This window comes from Aotus nancymaae, unplaced genomic scaffold (genome assembly GCF_030222135.1).
Source record: "Aotus nancymaae isolate 86718 unplaced genomic scaffold, 86718_ANA_hifiasm-v0.15.2.pri h1tg000014l, whole genome shotgun sequence".
Taxonomy (NCBI): domain Eukaryota; kingdom Metazoa; phylum Chordata; class Mammalia; order Primates; family Aotidae; genus Aotus; species Aotus nancymaae.
Window position 1 is genome coordinate 21,740,818 of NW_026988425.1, and position 13,404 is coordinate 21,754,221.

Consider the following 13,404-nt stretch of genomic DNA (forward strand, 5'->3'; position numbering starts at 1 on the left):
TTTCTTTCTTTCTCTCTCTTTCTTTTTCTTTCTTTCTTTTTTCTTTCCTCTCTCTCTTCATCCCCTCCTCCCTTTTTTTCTTTCTTTCTTTCCTCTCTCTTTCTTTCTTTTTTTACCTTTCTTTCTTTTTCTCTTTCTCTTCTTCCCTCCATTTCTTTCCTTTTCTTTCTTACTTTCTTTCTTTTTCTCTCTTTCTCTTCCTCCCTCCCTCCCTCTCTTTCTTTCCTCTCTCTCTCCCTCCTTCCCTCCTCTTTCTTTCTCTTTCTCTTTCTTTCTTTCTTTGTCTCTCTTTCTGTCTTTCTCTCCCTCCCTCCCTCCTTCCTTCCTTCCTTTCTTTCTTCTCTCTCTCTTTGTCTCTTTCTCTCTCTTTCTTTCTTTCTTTATGGAGTTTCACTCTGTAGCCCAGGCTGGAGTGCAGTGGCTCATTCTCAGCTCGCTGCAATCTCCACCTCTCAGGTTCAAGTGATTCTCCTGCCTCAGCCTCCCAAGTAGCTAGGACTACAGGCATTCACCACCACACCCAGCTAATTTGTGTATTTTTAGTAGAGGCAGGGTTTCACCATGTTGGCCAAGCTGGTCTTGAACTCCTGACCTCAAGTGATCCATCTGCCTCGGCCTCCCAAAGTGCTGGGATTACACAGTGAGCCACTGCACCTGGCCCAATTTATTATTTATTGAAAACTGACCATAACAAATTTATTGTACTGTCCATAGTGAGAAGAAAGACATATTATACTTCATTTCCACTCTCTGAATGCTTTCTTTTCACTAGAAATACCTTACAAATATAACTTAATATAAAATGAGGAACATGGTAAATAGCACCTGACATTTTCTGGCAAGTACATGTTTAGTCCATGAGAAAGCATTCTGCTATAAGGCAGTATCATCTGGCTTCCCTTATCATGATTAATCTGAAATAGATCTTTCAGCAAACTTACACTGTGGAAAATAGTCAATACTTGGGTTTGGTGAGTGATGTGACTCCTAGTTGCTGAAGCCTACGACCTGGAAATCTATTTTGTCTTATTATGTTATATACACATACTGAATCTAGGGCATCTCTCATGAAGTCTTATCAATTCTATTTCCTTCCACTTGTCTCCATCCTCACAGTCAGCACCCTAATCTAAGGCTCTCACCCATTTAGCGCAATGACATCAGAGCTAGTTTTATCTCCCTGTAACTTTTCCATGCTGTATCTAAGCTGATTTCTCTATAATATAAATATGATGTTATATTCCTGCTTAAATCTTTCAAAGCCACTAACATTGTTGGATTTAAATTAACTCTTGAAATGGCTACTAGGTAGGGTAATCATATGATCCAGTTTGTCTCAGACAGACCTATTTTATGTGTGCTGTTGTGACATAATATTATTAATATTTCCCACCTTTTGTTCTCAGAAATGTTTCAGTTTTTATAAAATATGTGCTCACTGTAATTGTAAATAACTTGAAGATTGGACCGCTGTTTCGCTTACAGCCATTTCTCACATTGCACTATTTTATTCAGCAAACCCTACTCAAATTCTTTCAGTGATAAAATGTGGAGACTCTGATTTTCTTTGCCTAATCATGGCAACAAATCAATTTCTTCAAAACATCCTCGGACTTCAGTCATCATTATTGCCATCTTATCACAATTTGTTCACTTGTTCTTTAGCATAGCATTTATAAAAATATATCTTTTTATTATTGGGCAATAAACTCAGGTGTTTTGATTATGATATTACAGAACATGGAAACGTAGAGGTCATAAAATACCCAAGGTGACAGACCTAATAAAGTCACAAATACTGATGGATAGTCAACCTTGGTATTTCTAATCCAATGTCCTTTATATTTCTGTAGTGGTTGTAACTGTAGCAGATGTAATAGCATTAGCAGAAGCAGCAGCAGCAGTAGTAGTGATGGCAATAGTAGTGGTAATTGAAGTCTAAGTGTACACCATGCAATACTTCACAGTCATAAAAAAGAATGAAATCATGTCCTTTGCGGCAACATGGATGTATCTGGAAGCCATTATCCTAAGCAAATTGATACAGAAGCAGAAAACCAAACACCACGTGTTCTCACTTATAAAAGGTGGATCACAAGGTCAGGGATTCAAAACCAGCCTGGCCAAGGTGGTGACACTCCATCTCAACTAAAAATACAAAAAATTAGCCAGGCATGGTGGTGGGCACGTGTAGTCCCAGCTACTTTGGAAGGCTGAGGCAGAGAATGGCTTGAATCCAGGAGGCAGAGTTTGCAATGAGCCCAGATCGTGCCACTGCACTCCACCCTGGGCAAAAGAGTGAGACTCCATCTCAAAAAAAAAAAAAAAAAGGAGCTAAACTTTGGGTACACAGACCACAAAGATGGCAACAACTAACACTGGACATGCCAAAAAGAGGGAGGAAGGGAGGAGACAAAGGGTTAAAAAAAACCTCTTATTGGGTACTAGGCTCAGTACTTCAGCAATGGGATCGTTAGAAGCCCAAACCTCAGCATCATGAAATATACTCATGTCACAAACCTGAACTTCAATCTAAAATTTTAAAAAGTAAAATTGAAAAAACCATTTTATTCCATATTGTGTTAAATAATAGATACAGTCCACATTTAAAGTATGATGTTTCAATAGAAACAATAGAATACATACTTGCAAGTTTGCAAGTAGAACTACTTACCTGCAATTGCTAAGTGGTTTTTTTTTAAATATATATTTTATTGTGTTTTAGGTTCTGGGGTACATGTGAAGAACATGCAGGATTATTGCATAAGTACCTACATGGCAATGTGGTTTGCTGCTTCCATCCCCATCACCTATATCTGGCACTTCCCCACATGTTATTCCTCCCCAACTCCCCACCCCCCCCCACTGTCCCTCCCCTAGTTTCTCCCCTCAGACCCCAGTGTGTGATAGCATTTAATTTTTTCCTTCCTCTTCATTAGTCTTTAAGTAGCAAATTCTCATTATAAACTATGCAAACCATGTTTCTCCTTCTCTCTAAATAAATAAAGAAAAGTGTAAGTGTAACCATGATGGCAGAGGTGGTGGCTAAAATGATCTTGATGATAATGTTTTAGGCATTTTGTTAAGGCTTTGCATATACGATTTTATTTAATAAAAATACCATGAGGTTGACTTGACTTAATAAAATTTTATACATTAAGAGTCTGTCAGTTTGGTAGTATGGAGCAGAAATGCAAACCTGTATTATTTTAAATACCTGCATTCTTTAAAAACAAATTTTTTAAAATATTTATTTTAGATTGGGGGGTAACATAAAGGTTTGTTACATAGGTAAACACGTGTCACAGGGGTTTGTTTTTGTTTATTTGTTTTGTTTGTTTGAGATGGAGTTTCAATCTTGTTGCCCAGACTGGAGTGCAATGGTGTGATCTTGGCTCACCGCAACCTCCGCCTCCCGGGTTTAAGCGATTCTCCTGCCTCAGCCTCCCAAGTAGCTGGGACTACAGGTGTGCGCCACCATGCCTGGCTAATTTGGTATTTTTAGTAGAGACAGCGTTTTTCTCCATGTTGGTCAGGCTGGTCTCAAAATCCCGACCTCAGGTGATCCACCCGCCTCAGCCTCCCAAAAGTGCTGGGATTACAGGCATGAGTCACTGCACCGGCCAGGGGTTTGTTTTACATATATTTCATCACCCAGGTATTATGCCCAGTACACAATAGTTATCTTTTCTGCTCCTCTGCGTCTTCCCACCCACCTTGCTCAAGTAGACTCCAGTGTTTGTTGTTTCCTTGTTCGTGTTCCTAAGTTCTTACCATTTAGCTCCCACTTATGAGTGAGAACATGCAGTATTTGGTTTTCTGTACCTTCGTTAGTTTGCTAAGGATAATAGGCTCAAGCTGCATCCGTGTTCCTACAAAAGACATAGTCTCATTCTTTCTTACGGCTGCATAGCATTCCATGGTTTTATGTATCATATTTTCTTCAATTTGTCATTGATGGGAATTTAGGTTGGTTCTATGTCTTTGCTGTTGAGAATAGCACTGCAATGAACAATTGTGTACATGTGTCTTTACATTACCTGCACTGTTAACCTGTGCTGTGTGTTATTCTAATAAAACAGTTACCAAAGAATTCCCTATTAGTAAGTACAAGTAATGTGCATTGGGTAAAATGATATGCTTAAAACAGGGAAAGCATTCAATTTCTCAGAGTCTTTTATTTGCTTGACTCTTTGAGAGACTGTCCACATTTACAGTGGAAGCAACCTGCCTTACTAGACAGTCTATATAGATTAAATATTCAGTTTACTACTGGGGACAGAATTTTGCATTTCTCATATAAGGATATCCATATCTTATGAAATTGAGTGCATCAAAGAAAAGTATTGATTCCTCCCTTTGTACCTTTCTACAAAGATAGATGGTAAGAGGTAAATTTTTCTGTGGTTACACTTACTTCTAAAGTCACGAACTGTAAAATTTGGCTTGATAGCAGCCTCAGGTGCTAATCTAAAGGAGAAGTGCTGTCCAGCAGGTGAAAGATCTCGGTCTGCAGCACTGACTATCTGAATTATCTGAAACAGAGTTGAGATTAAACTTGAAGTCGGTTATCAGTTTCAAAGAGGCCTTTACACACCAGGCTACTAAATTTATTTAACGCAGCATGCAAGTAGACAGAAATGACACTTTTTGAACCAATGCCAACTGGTCAATAATTTACACATAATTTTTATATGCAAATTTCTAACATTTACGGGGAATAATGACAAGTACAATGACAGAACATAGACTAATTTCAAATTGATACCTACGTAACTAAAAAGGTTACAAGCATTAAAAATACACACTAATAAGGAAAGTAAAATTAAAATGCATGTGCTTGCATTTTAAATTAGATAAAATAAGTGCTTTCTGGCCTGAATATGAAAATGCTTACTGAAAACAAAATCTCTGATTATCTAAAAGTCCTTGTGATAGCAAAATTTTCATATGTGTTATGTTTTATAACGATGGTTCTATTTTCATCAATAAATAAAATGATGAAAAAGAGAGATACAAAAGGTGTATACTTGCTTTTATTTTGTTTTCTTCATCAGTAGGAATACAAATTGTGTTTTCAAAGAGTTTTTAAAAGAGTAAGCACTATCATTCCTGTTACAAAATTTTTCCAAAATTACTCCCATAGGTTGCATATCTTACGGTTAAAAGCCTGGTACTTCAATAAAATGCCTTTAAATACTTAGAAAATAAAAATAACTTCTAAGAATCAAACTGTGAAATTTATAATTCATTAAATAGATAAGCAAATAAGAATGGCTTAAAATGCCCTTAAATACTTAGATAATAAAAACAACTTTTAAGAATCAAACTGTGAAATTTACAATTCATTAAATAGATAAGCAAATAAGAATGGCTTTGAGGCATTTATTTATTAACATATCCAATGACCGTGCATCAGATAGAATTTTGGGAAATGTATGTGGGAGATGAGAAGGGCAGTGCATTGAGCAGATAATCATGATCTCAGACTACATTTGAATATGCAAGAGGAAGACTCTAGATTTCACGCACTATATCCTGGTCCCGGTGTGTAAAGCTTTCATCCTGTGATCTTACATTGATGCTATTAAACATGAGACTCAGTTAAAACTCAGTCCTATGACTATGATCTACATTCCCGTTTATCTGCACACACACACAGATAGATAGGTGTGAGATATGTAGGTAGGTAAACGGATGGATGGATGGATAGATAGATATCACTAGGACACTGAATATCAAGTGCAGTGTTAGTAATTCATAACTTAACAAATTAATTGGTCTTCTCCTATGAATTTTGATTTCTTGTCTTAGCACAAATTAGTCACCCAGACTCTATTTACACTTTAAAATTGTCATGGGGCAGAATTTCATTATTCAGCACCAAAGTCTAAATCATGGAATGTGGCAACTTAATCAATGAATCACCACATAGACCCTACAAAACCAACTTTCTTTCACTTAGACCCATGTCTGCACATCACTCTATTTCATCTATAAGATTTCTGAATATTATTCAGTGATTAATACCTGGCTATCAAATTTTACTTTTTCTTGCTTCTATTATCAAGTAGCACCATTTACTAAATTAAATGTATAACATCATAATCTGGCACTTATCTGGAAGTGTCAGTCGGGGGTCCTTGCCCCGAGGAAAACAACTCCCATATAAATCTTTACTGATTTACATAGCATCCTCTTTCCTCCTTTTCTTATTTTTTTAGATTAAATAGATGACACATAGATGATAGATAGTCAGATAATAGAAAGTAGCATAATCCAGAAGAGACAGATAGTTCCTATGCATAGTTCTTAGGCAGGGGGCAGAATGGCAGGGCTCAAAAGCAGAAAATACTCTTATTTTACAATCCCTGAAACTCAATGGACATTTCAAGGTTATGTTTTATACAAAAATGTGGCTCAATTGGACACAAAAATCCCCAGAAACATACTTTAGAATAAGAGCCTCTAAGAATCCAAGATATTCCTCAAAGTTTTCTTCAGATATGAAAACATAAGATTGATTTCTAATTTTCTGTTCTCAGCTCATCAAATCCTTTAGCTTATTAGGAAAACATGCAACATTAAATGGAGCTCTATTCCCAAAGGCTTCCATTTGGAGCATTACAAATGGAATTCTAATTGATCTGAAACCATTAATATCCTTACTCCCCTAATACTAAAGAGCTGGCTTTTTCTTTTCTCTGTTTAGTGAGGCATTCTGAAAGTGGAAAATACCCAGCTTGAGGAATTTTTGTAAACCTCTTCAAATTCCAAGAACAACCAAATCAGGTTATTTATTTGAGCCCAAATGGTTTTGTAGCACCTATGACTGCTGAAAGTAACAAAAGCTGTAGGCTCATCTCATATAAATTGTAGATGCACTTAAGGTGATTTTTTAAGTGCTTTCTGTGCTGATACAAGATTAAGGATGCAGATTTCTTGCTTGAGGAAATATCACAAAATAAGTTATGATGTAAGAAAATTAATGATTTCCCCAAATTACCAAATGAAAGAGTAGAGCAGCCATTGTCAACTAGAAGTTTCCATGGTTATGAAAATATTCTATATCTACAGTCACCAAAATAATATCTACTTACCACATACTGAGCACTTGAAATGTGGTCAGTATGAATGAGAATATAGTTTTTAGTTTTAGGTAATTTTAATTTTATTTAAATAGCTATACAACCAGTAGACATCACAGGTTTAGAACTACAGTACAAAGGTTCTACAAAGTGACGTAAAGCATGGAAATTGAAAACGATACTAAAGGTTAAAGAGTGACTTTTTACAACAAAAATACTGTTTTAAATATCAAGATTTATTTCAAGTAAGAACTAAAACTCTTCAAATCTACTTAAGTGAATAGTGATGCTATTTAAAGGTGATCAAAAAATACAGCAAACCAAAGCATACCAATGCATTTTCCCTTTGGAATGTAGGTACACAATATTAGATTAGTCATATTTTTGCCTCATTACATACTCTTTTCATATACCCATGCCTGATTCCCTTTGCATTCTTCTTTTATTCATTCATAAGACTTTAGGGAGAAAAAAGAAAAAAAAAATGGCTACCTACCACCATCTAAAGTAGAACCTTTCACAATTAGTTTCATTAACTTGTGGTCTTCTTTCCTCATAAGATCTTCCCACTACTACATCTTTACAGAATAATATTAACTTCACAAGAAAAATGAAAGTTGGACATTTAAAATAAGCCAGTTGTTCTCCTCTAGGCCGCCAGAGAGGAAAGCTTTGCATATTCAGGTTACATTAAAAACTTTGTTGTACAACTTATACAAGCACATGAGTAAAATAAGAAATATACTGGGAAAATGTGCTCTACAGTGACTTGCTCACTGAGTTTACAGTCACAAGTTCTTTAGAAATTTGTGGGTGGATCACTTGAGGTCAGGAGTTCAAGCCCAGCCTGGCCAACACGGCAACAACCCATCTCTACTAAAAATACAAAAACATAGCTGGGCCTGGTTGTGCATGCCTTCAATCCCAGATCCTTGGGAGGCTGAGACAGGAGAATCACTTGAACATGGGCGGCAGAGGTTGCAGTGAGCCAAGATTGTGCCATTGCACTCCAGCCTGGGCCACAGAGAGACTTCAAACCAGAAAACAAAAGAATTTCCACAGTAAGAGAATAGAAAAACAGCAGAATCCACAAGTGTAGACACTTAATTATACAAAGAACTTTCACTAGGCAATCAATACTTCATCTATATGTGGTATCACCTCCACATCCATTCATCTATATCATTAATTTACAAGGGTTTAATATCTTCTGTTATGAAGAGATCTGATTCAGAAAAATAAATGTATGTGTGTATATTCATGTCTGGACTTATAACTTAAAACACATGCATATAGTGGGTCTTTATATACTCAAGAAACAAAATTTTTAAGATACCTGTCCTGGCTTGGCATTTTCACACACAGCTGTCTCATATGGCACAGATATTTCTGGAGGAAATTCATTGACGTCTAAGACATTAATCAGTATGTTGACTTTGCTGGTTAATAAAGGGTTACCTGTCAAAAGCATATAAAGATAAAAGATGATTACAAAATCCAGTCAGTTATTGCTTCTACAATAAATAGCATTTTAATTTTTAAAAATCAGCTTTTATACAGAATAAGAAAAAATCCCTCTTCTTCTAGAAAATTGAGGGTTCCAATTACAGATGACAAAATGGGTTCTTTTATCATTTTGTATCTTCTTTATCAAAAGAATCCTTTTTATCATCTGTAGTTGAAACCCTCAGAATTCAATACCAATGTAAAGCCAACTATTTAATCGATATTTTAGCATAAGTGTAGCTCTTTCTAAAAGAAGGACTTAGCCACTGTTCCAGGGCTAGCTCACAGAACCAATCTTTACCAACAGTGATCTTTTTCCCCAGATAAAAAAATCATCTGTGTTGTACCCTTATAATGAAAATGTTATCAGTTGAATAATCTACATATTTAAATGACTCACTCAAAACGATTTCTCCTAGAAGATTCCTCCTGAAAAGAAGAATTGTAACAAAAAAGGGAGAGAAGACTCTTCATAAATGAAAAGTGTTAAAGTAAACTTAAGGAAGTAGAAATAAGAGACGGATTATGGAAAGCTAGTGGATATCCTTCAATTACTTGCTGGTGATAAAAAAGGAAGTAATAAACATTTTTGCAATAACTTACTTCTTCCTGCTTCCTGACAGTATCAGAAAGATTGTCAGTTTGACAAGATGTCTCTGCCAAAATCCTATCACTGGTTTTGTTCCCAGCCTATGGATTATTATCTCTGTCGTTTGCTGAATAAAACTAGAAATAATTACATAAACCAATAAAGCATAAAATCATAAAATAATGCACCTGTGGGCGAACTTGTGCAATATATAAGTTTACCTTATGAAATGTTACAGATGGACAAACTGTTACACATGTTGAAGGACCTCTTATAAAGAGACAGAAAGCAAGATGAATGGGGAGCTTAGATGCAAACCCAGGATTACGAAAATTCAGAGACCATGTTTATTCCATCATAACTTCTCTATTGATTGCTTTATGAGTTAGACTTCTGCAGTACCTCCAAAAACTTGCAATATTCTTTTAGATGTCTATTTAGAATACATCAAAGAATGCATGAAAAATCAACATGACTGATTTTGAAAGGTATACAATGTCTTGGTTAGTTAAAATTCACTTAAAAAGTACATTACAATCATTTGACACGATAGCTTAAACAGCATTTTCCTGTTCACATGTGACAGTGACATTCAGTATTTGTACCAATACCCACACAGGTAACATAAACTGAGTATAAATGGTATGTTTTTGTAATACTGGGTGCGTTTATAAAAGGTATATTAATAATCTTGGAGAATTATTCAGAAAATACATATTATTTAAACATTTATATTGGTCACAAGCCACTATCTTACTTGGTAAAAACTGTTTGGCCTATTCACAAGTTATTTAACCCTTCTTCAATTCAGTTTCCTTGCATGAAACACAGTTTTCACAGGCTCTGCTTCATAGTGCTGTTGCATTACAGAGATGGTATTTTGCAACATGTTTGATAAATTTTGGTAAATATCGTTACTCCTATTACCATTTATATTTTGTGGAGATGATCAAGATCTGTTTCTGTTTTTGCTATTTGTTTTTACATAGTATAAAATATAATACAAGTCAACAAGTTGGTTTAAACTAGGTTTACTTTTATAAAGAAACTGGAAATTATAAACAACCACAATGCCTAATGCCTAATATTTTAACCTGCTTGCAATGTACAAATATTCTAAAGCACATTACAAAGATAAATTCATTTAGATGTTACAGCAACTATAATATAGGCATTATTTTAGCTCCCTTGTGTATGTGAAACTCTGAATAGACGGGGATGTAACTTTTCAAATATCATGAGTTGAAACTCATAAGGCTAGGTTTTGATTCCAGCTGTTCTGATTCCACAGCTCATGCTATTAAACTATATTATATATTGAGCTTTAAAAGAAATGAAAAAAAGAAAACCCACTTTGGCAATTATATAGTTACTTACAAAAAGACAGTTAATTTATTTCATAAAGTTTAGTAAATGAATGTGAATAACTTAAACTACTCAACATCTGAGCAATGTAAAACTCAGTTTCTACTTCCTATTTTACATGGTACATAATGTATGAATCCTGCAACTGCATGAAAAGGAGAATGTCTTTTTTACTTCTTTTCAGTATTAGGATTTTGTTTCATTAGGTTGGTGAGAGAATGGGATATCTTCCACAGGAGACAGGAGTTCCCTTAGAGATTTATTTTATAATATAAGAAAATGTTATTAAAATGAATTTAGACCTGGTTTATCCACCAGAAATTAATTCTCTTCTGCTAGTTGTTAATTATTTTCTATCCTTCAAAATAGATTCTAATATCTGTTATGAGTAAATTGTCCCCAAATTATTCTCAATATTGTAATTTTTTTGTTAAAAAAAAATTAGTGTTTCCCCAAAGGTACTTCTGGCATTTTAGCTAAGTCAGTGTTTTATGTTGTGAAACTTCCCTGTGCACTAGATACCCTACAGGATATCTAAATTTCCTGAAGATTAAATGTCACAAGGCAGCATTGTGGTAATACTAAATAAATGTCCAGATAAAGAGAGAAAAAACAACCAGAAACATGTTCACATTGTTGAAAATGAGTGACAAGTTCATCTGTTTAGTAATATTACTCTCTCTTCTATCATATATTTTCAAAACGATCCATAATCAAATGTTAATAATGTCACCTAATATTTTTAAGCAATAACATCTCAGTTTGAGAAATACTATTCTCAAACATGAATTGATATTTTCAAGAGAATGAATAATGTATTGGAGTAATACAGCATTCTTTAATTTATATAACTAGATATTGTACTAAATTATTTTGAAAAGTAATGACCTATTTTCTTACTGATTCATCTAATCAATATTTGGAGCAGCAATGATGAAATTCATTTAACCTCGATTCAGCATGAGTATTATTATACAATTATTTGAAAATAACACCATGTGGAAATTTGTTACTGCTGAGTACTTAAAAAGCAAATTTAATTATTAACCTAGTAAACATTAAATAATCATATTCTTACACAATTAACTGTTGAGTTCCTAATTGTCAAACCATTTAAATTTCAATTATTATTGTTCCACATTGCCTATATTTGATAGCTAGTTACTTACTAATTTGAGGTTCATAGAAGGTAACAAAGAAACAGTTCTATGTTTGTCCCTTATGCCTTCACAATGCTTTGTTAGATCTTCCTCTCCCTAACTTTCAATAACATCTGAGTCAGATCCCATTGCATTTAGAGTCAATTTGATTTAGAACCTACTTTATTATTAATATTTTAAGTTACAGCTTAAACTAAGAGAAAAAAAGCAAAAATAAATTACCAAAATCTGAAGTGCATTCATTACTTCTCATTATAAATAAAATAAAAAATGATAAGGAATATTTTAAATTGCTTATGTGAGTACATAGCTAACATAGGTGAAATTGACAAATTCTTATAACATACAAATTACCAAAACTGACTCAAGAATAAATAGAAAATCTTAACATACTTAAAACAGTGAAGATATGAACTTGAAAAATCTCCCCACCAGGTAAAGCCCAAGCCCAGGTGGCTTTCACTGGGGAATTCTATCAAATATTTAAGGAACAAATAATAGCATTTTCTTACAGTCTCTTTCAGAAATAGAGGAGGAAGCACTTACCGCCTAATCCTATGTGCCTTGATATCAAAGCCCCAAAAATAACTCACAAAAGCCAAAATCACTATTGCTTCTTATATACACAAGTACGAACACTCCTTAAGAAAATATTAGCAAATTAATTCCAGCAGCAAGTTATACAGATGATACATTATGACAAATGGGTGTTTATCCTAGGGACACAAGATTGATTTAACATCCAAGAACAATCTCCATATTAATACAAGAAAGAACAAAATGTTACAAGGCTATCTCAATAGACTTGGAATTTGCATTTGACAAAAACCTAGTCCATTCATGATAAAAGCTCTCAAGAAACAATAAATAAAAGGCAGCTTCCTCAACCTGATGAAGTATGACTACGAGAAACTAATATCATGGTGACACACTTTTTTTCTAACACTGTGCACGGAATAAGAATATGTGTTCTTGAAATATATATATCCGACATTGTCCTTGAGGGTTTTATGCATTGAAATTAGATCCAAATATATATTTTTAAATGGTATCCAGATAGAAAGAAATGAATGAAATGATTACTGCTTAAAGACAATATGACCCTGTAGATGGAAAATCCTAAGGAATCTGCAAATAAACTTACAGATATAATAAAGGAATACATCAAGTTCATTGGATAGGTGATAAATGTGAAATGATAATTGTACATTTAATACACTAGCGAAGTCCAAATTTGTCAGTATGTTAAGTACCCTTTAAAGGATACTTAATATACTCAAAGGAAGGGAGGATAGACCTCACTTCTTCATCAAAGAAATGTCAGCTTCATTGCCAGAAGATTTTTAGGTGTGGCCCAATTAGAATCTGTAGTCAGAAATCTCCTCTGGAAATGGTTCACTAGGAACTACCATTGCAACCTTTCATAAACTCTGAAAAACCTGAATTCTAAATCCAAAAGAGAATTTAGAATTTATATAAGTGAGAATTTATAGGTCTCATGCTATTCTTCTGAGTGCTACGTTGTTTCACAAGGCGTAAAGAGAAGCTGTTAGCATTAACCACCATTTTCTTGATATAATCTACTGAGATTCCACATAAGATTTTATTTGACAAAGTGTCCTGCTGATCTACAATGTTTGAAAACTATAAATATACAAATAGCTATTTATAGATGAAAAAACATTGATGTAATCTT

General features: G+C 34.3%; 1 protein-coding gene across 6 annotated transcripts in view; it reads right to left on the reverse strand.

The window, feature by feature from the left end:
* Positions 1 to 13,404, reverse strand: part of CDH12 (cadherin 12) — a 1,114,509-nt gene that overhangs the window by 7,717 nt on the left and 1,093,388 nt on the right. For all 6 annotated transcript variants that reach the window (XM_012475264.2, XM_064375903.1, XM_012475265.2 and 3 more), the window contains 2 exons: positions 8,425 to 8,546; positions 4,418 to 4,535 (listed from right to left, as the gene is read on the reverse strand). In XM_012475264.2, the coding sequence (XP_012330687.2) occupies positions 4,418 to 4,535; positions 8,425 to 8,546 (240 nt within the window). The remainder of the gene's footprint in view (positions 1 to 4,417; positions 4,536 to 8,424; positions 8,547 to 13,404) is intronic.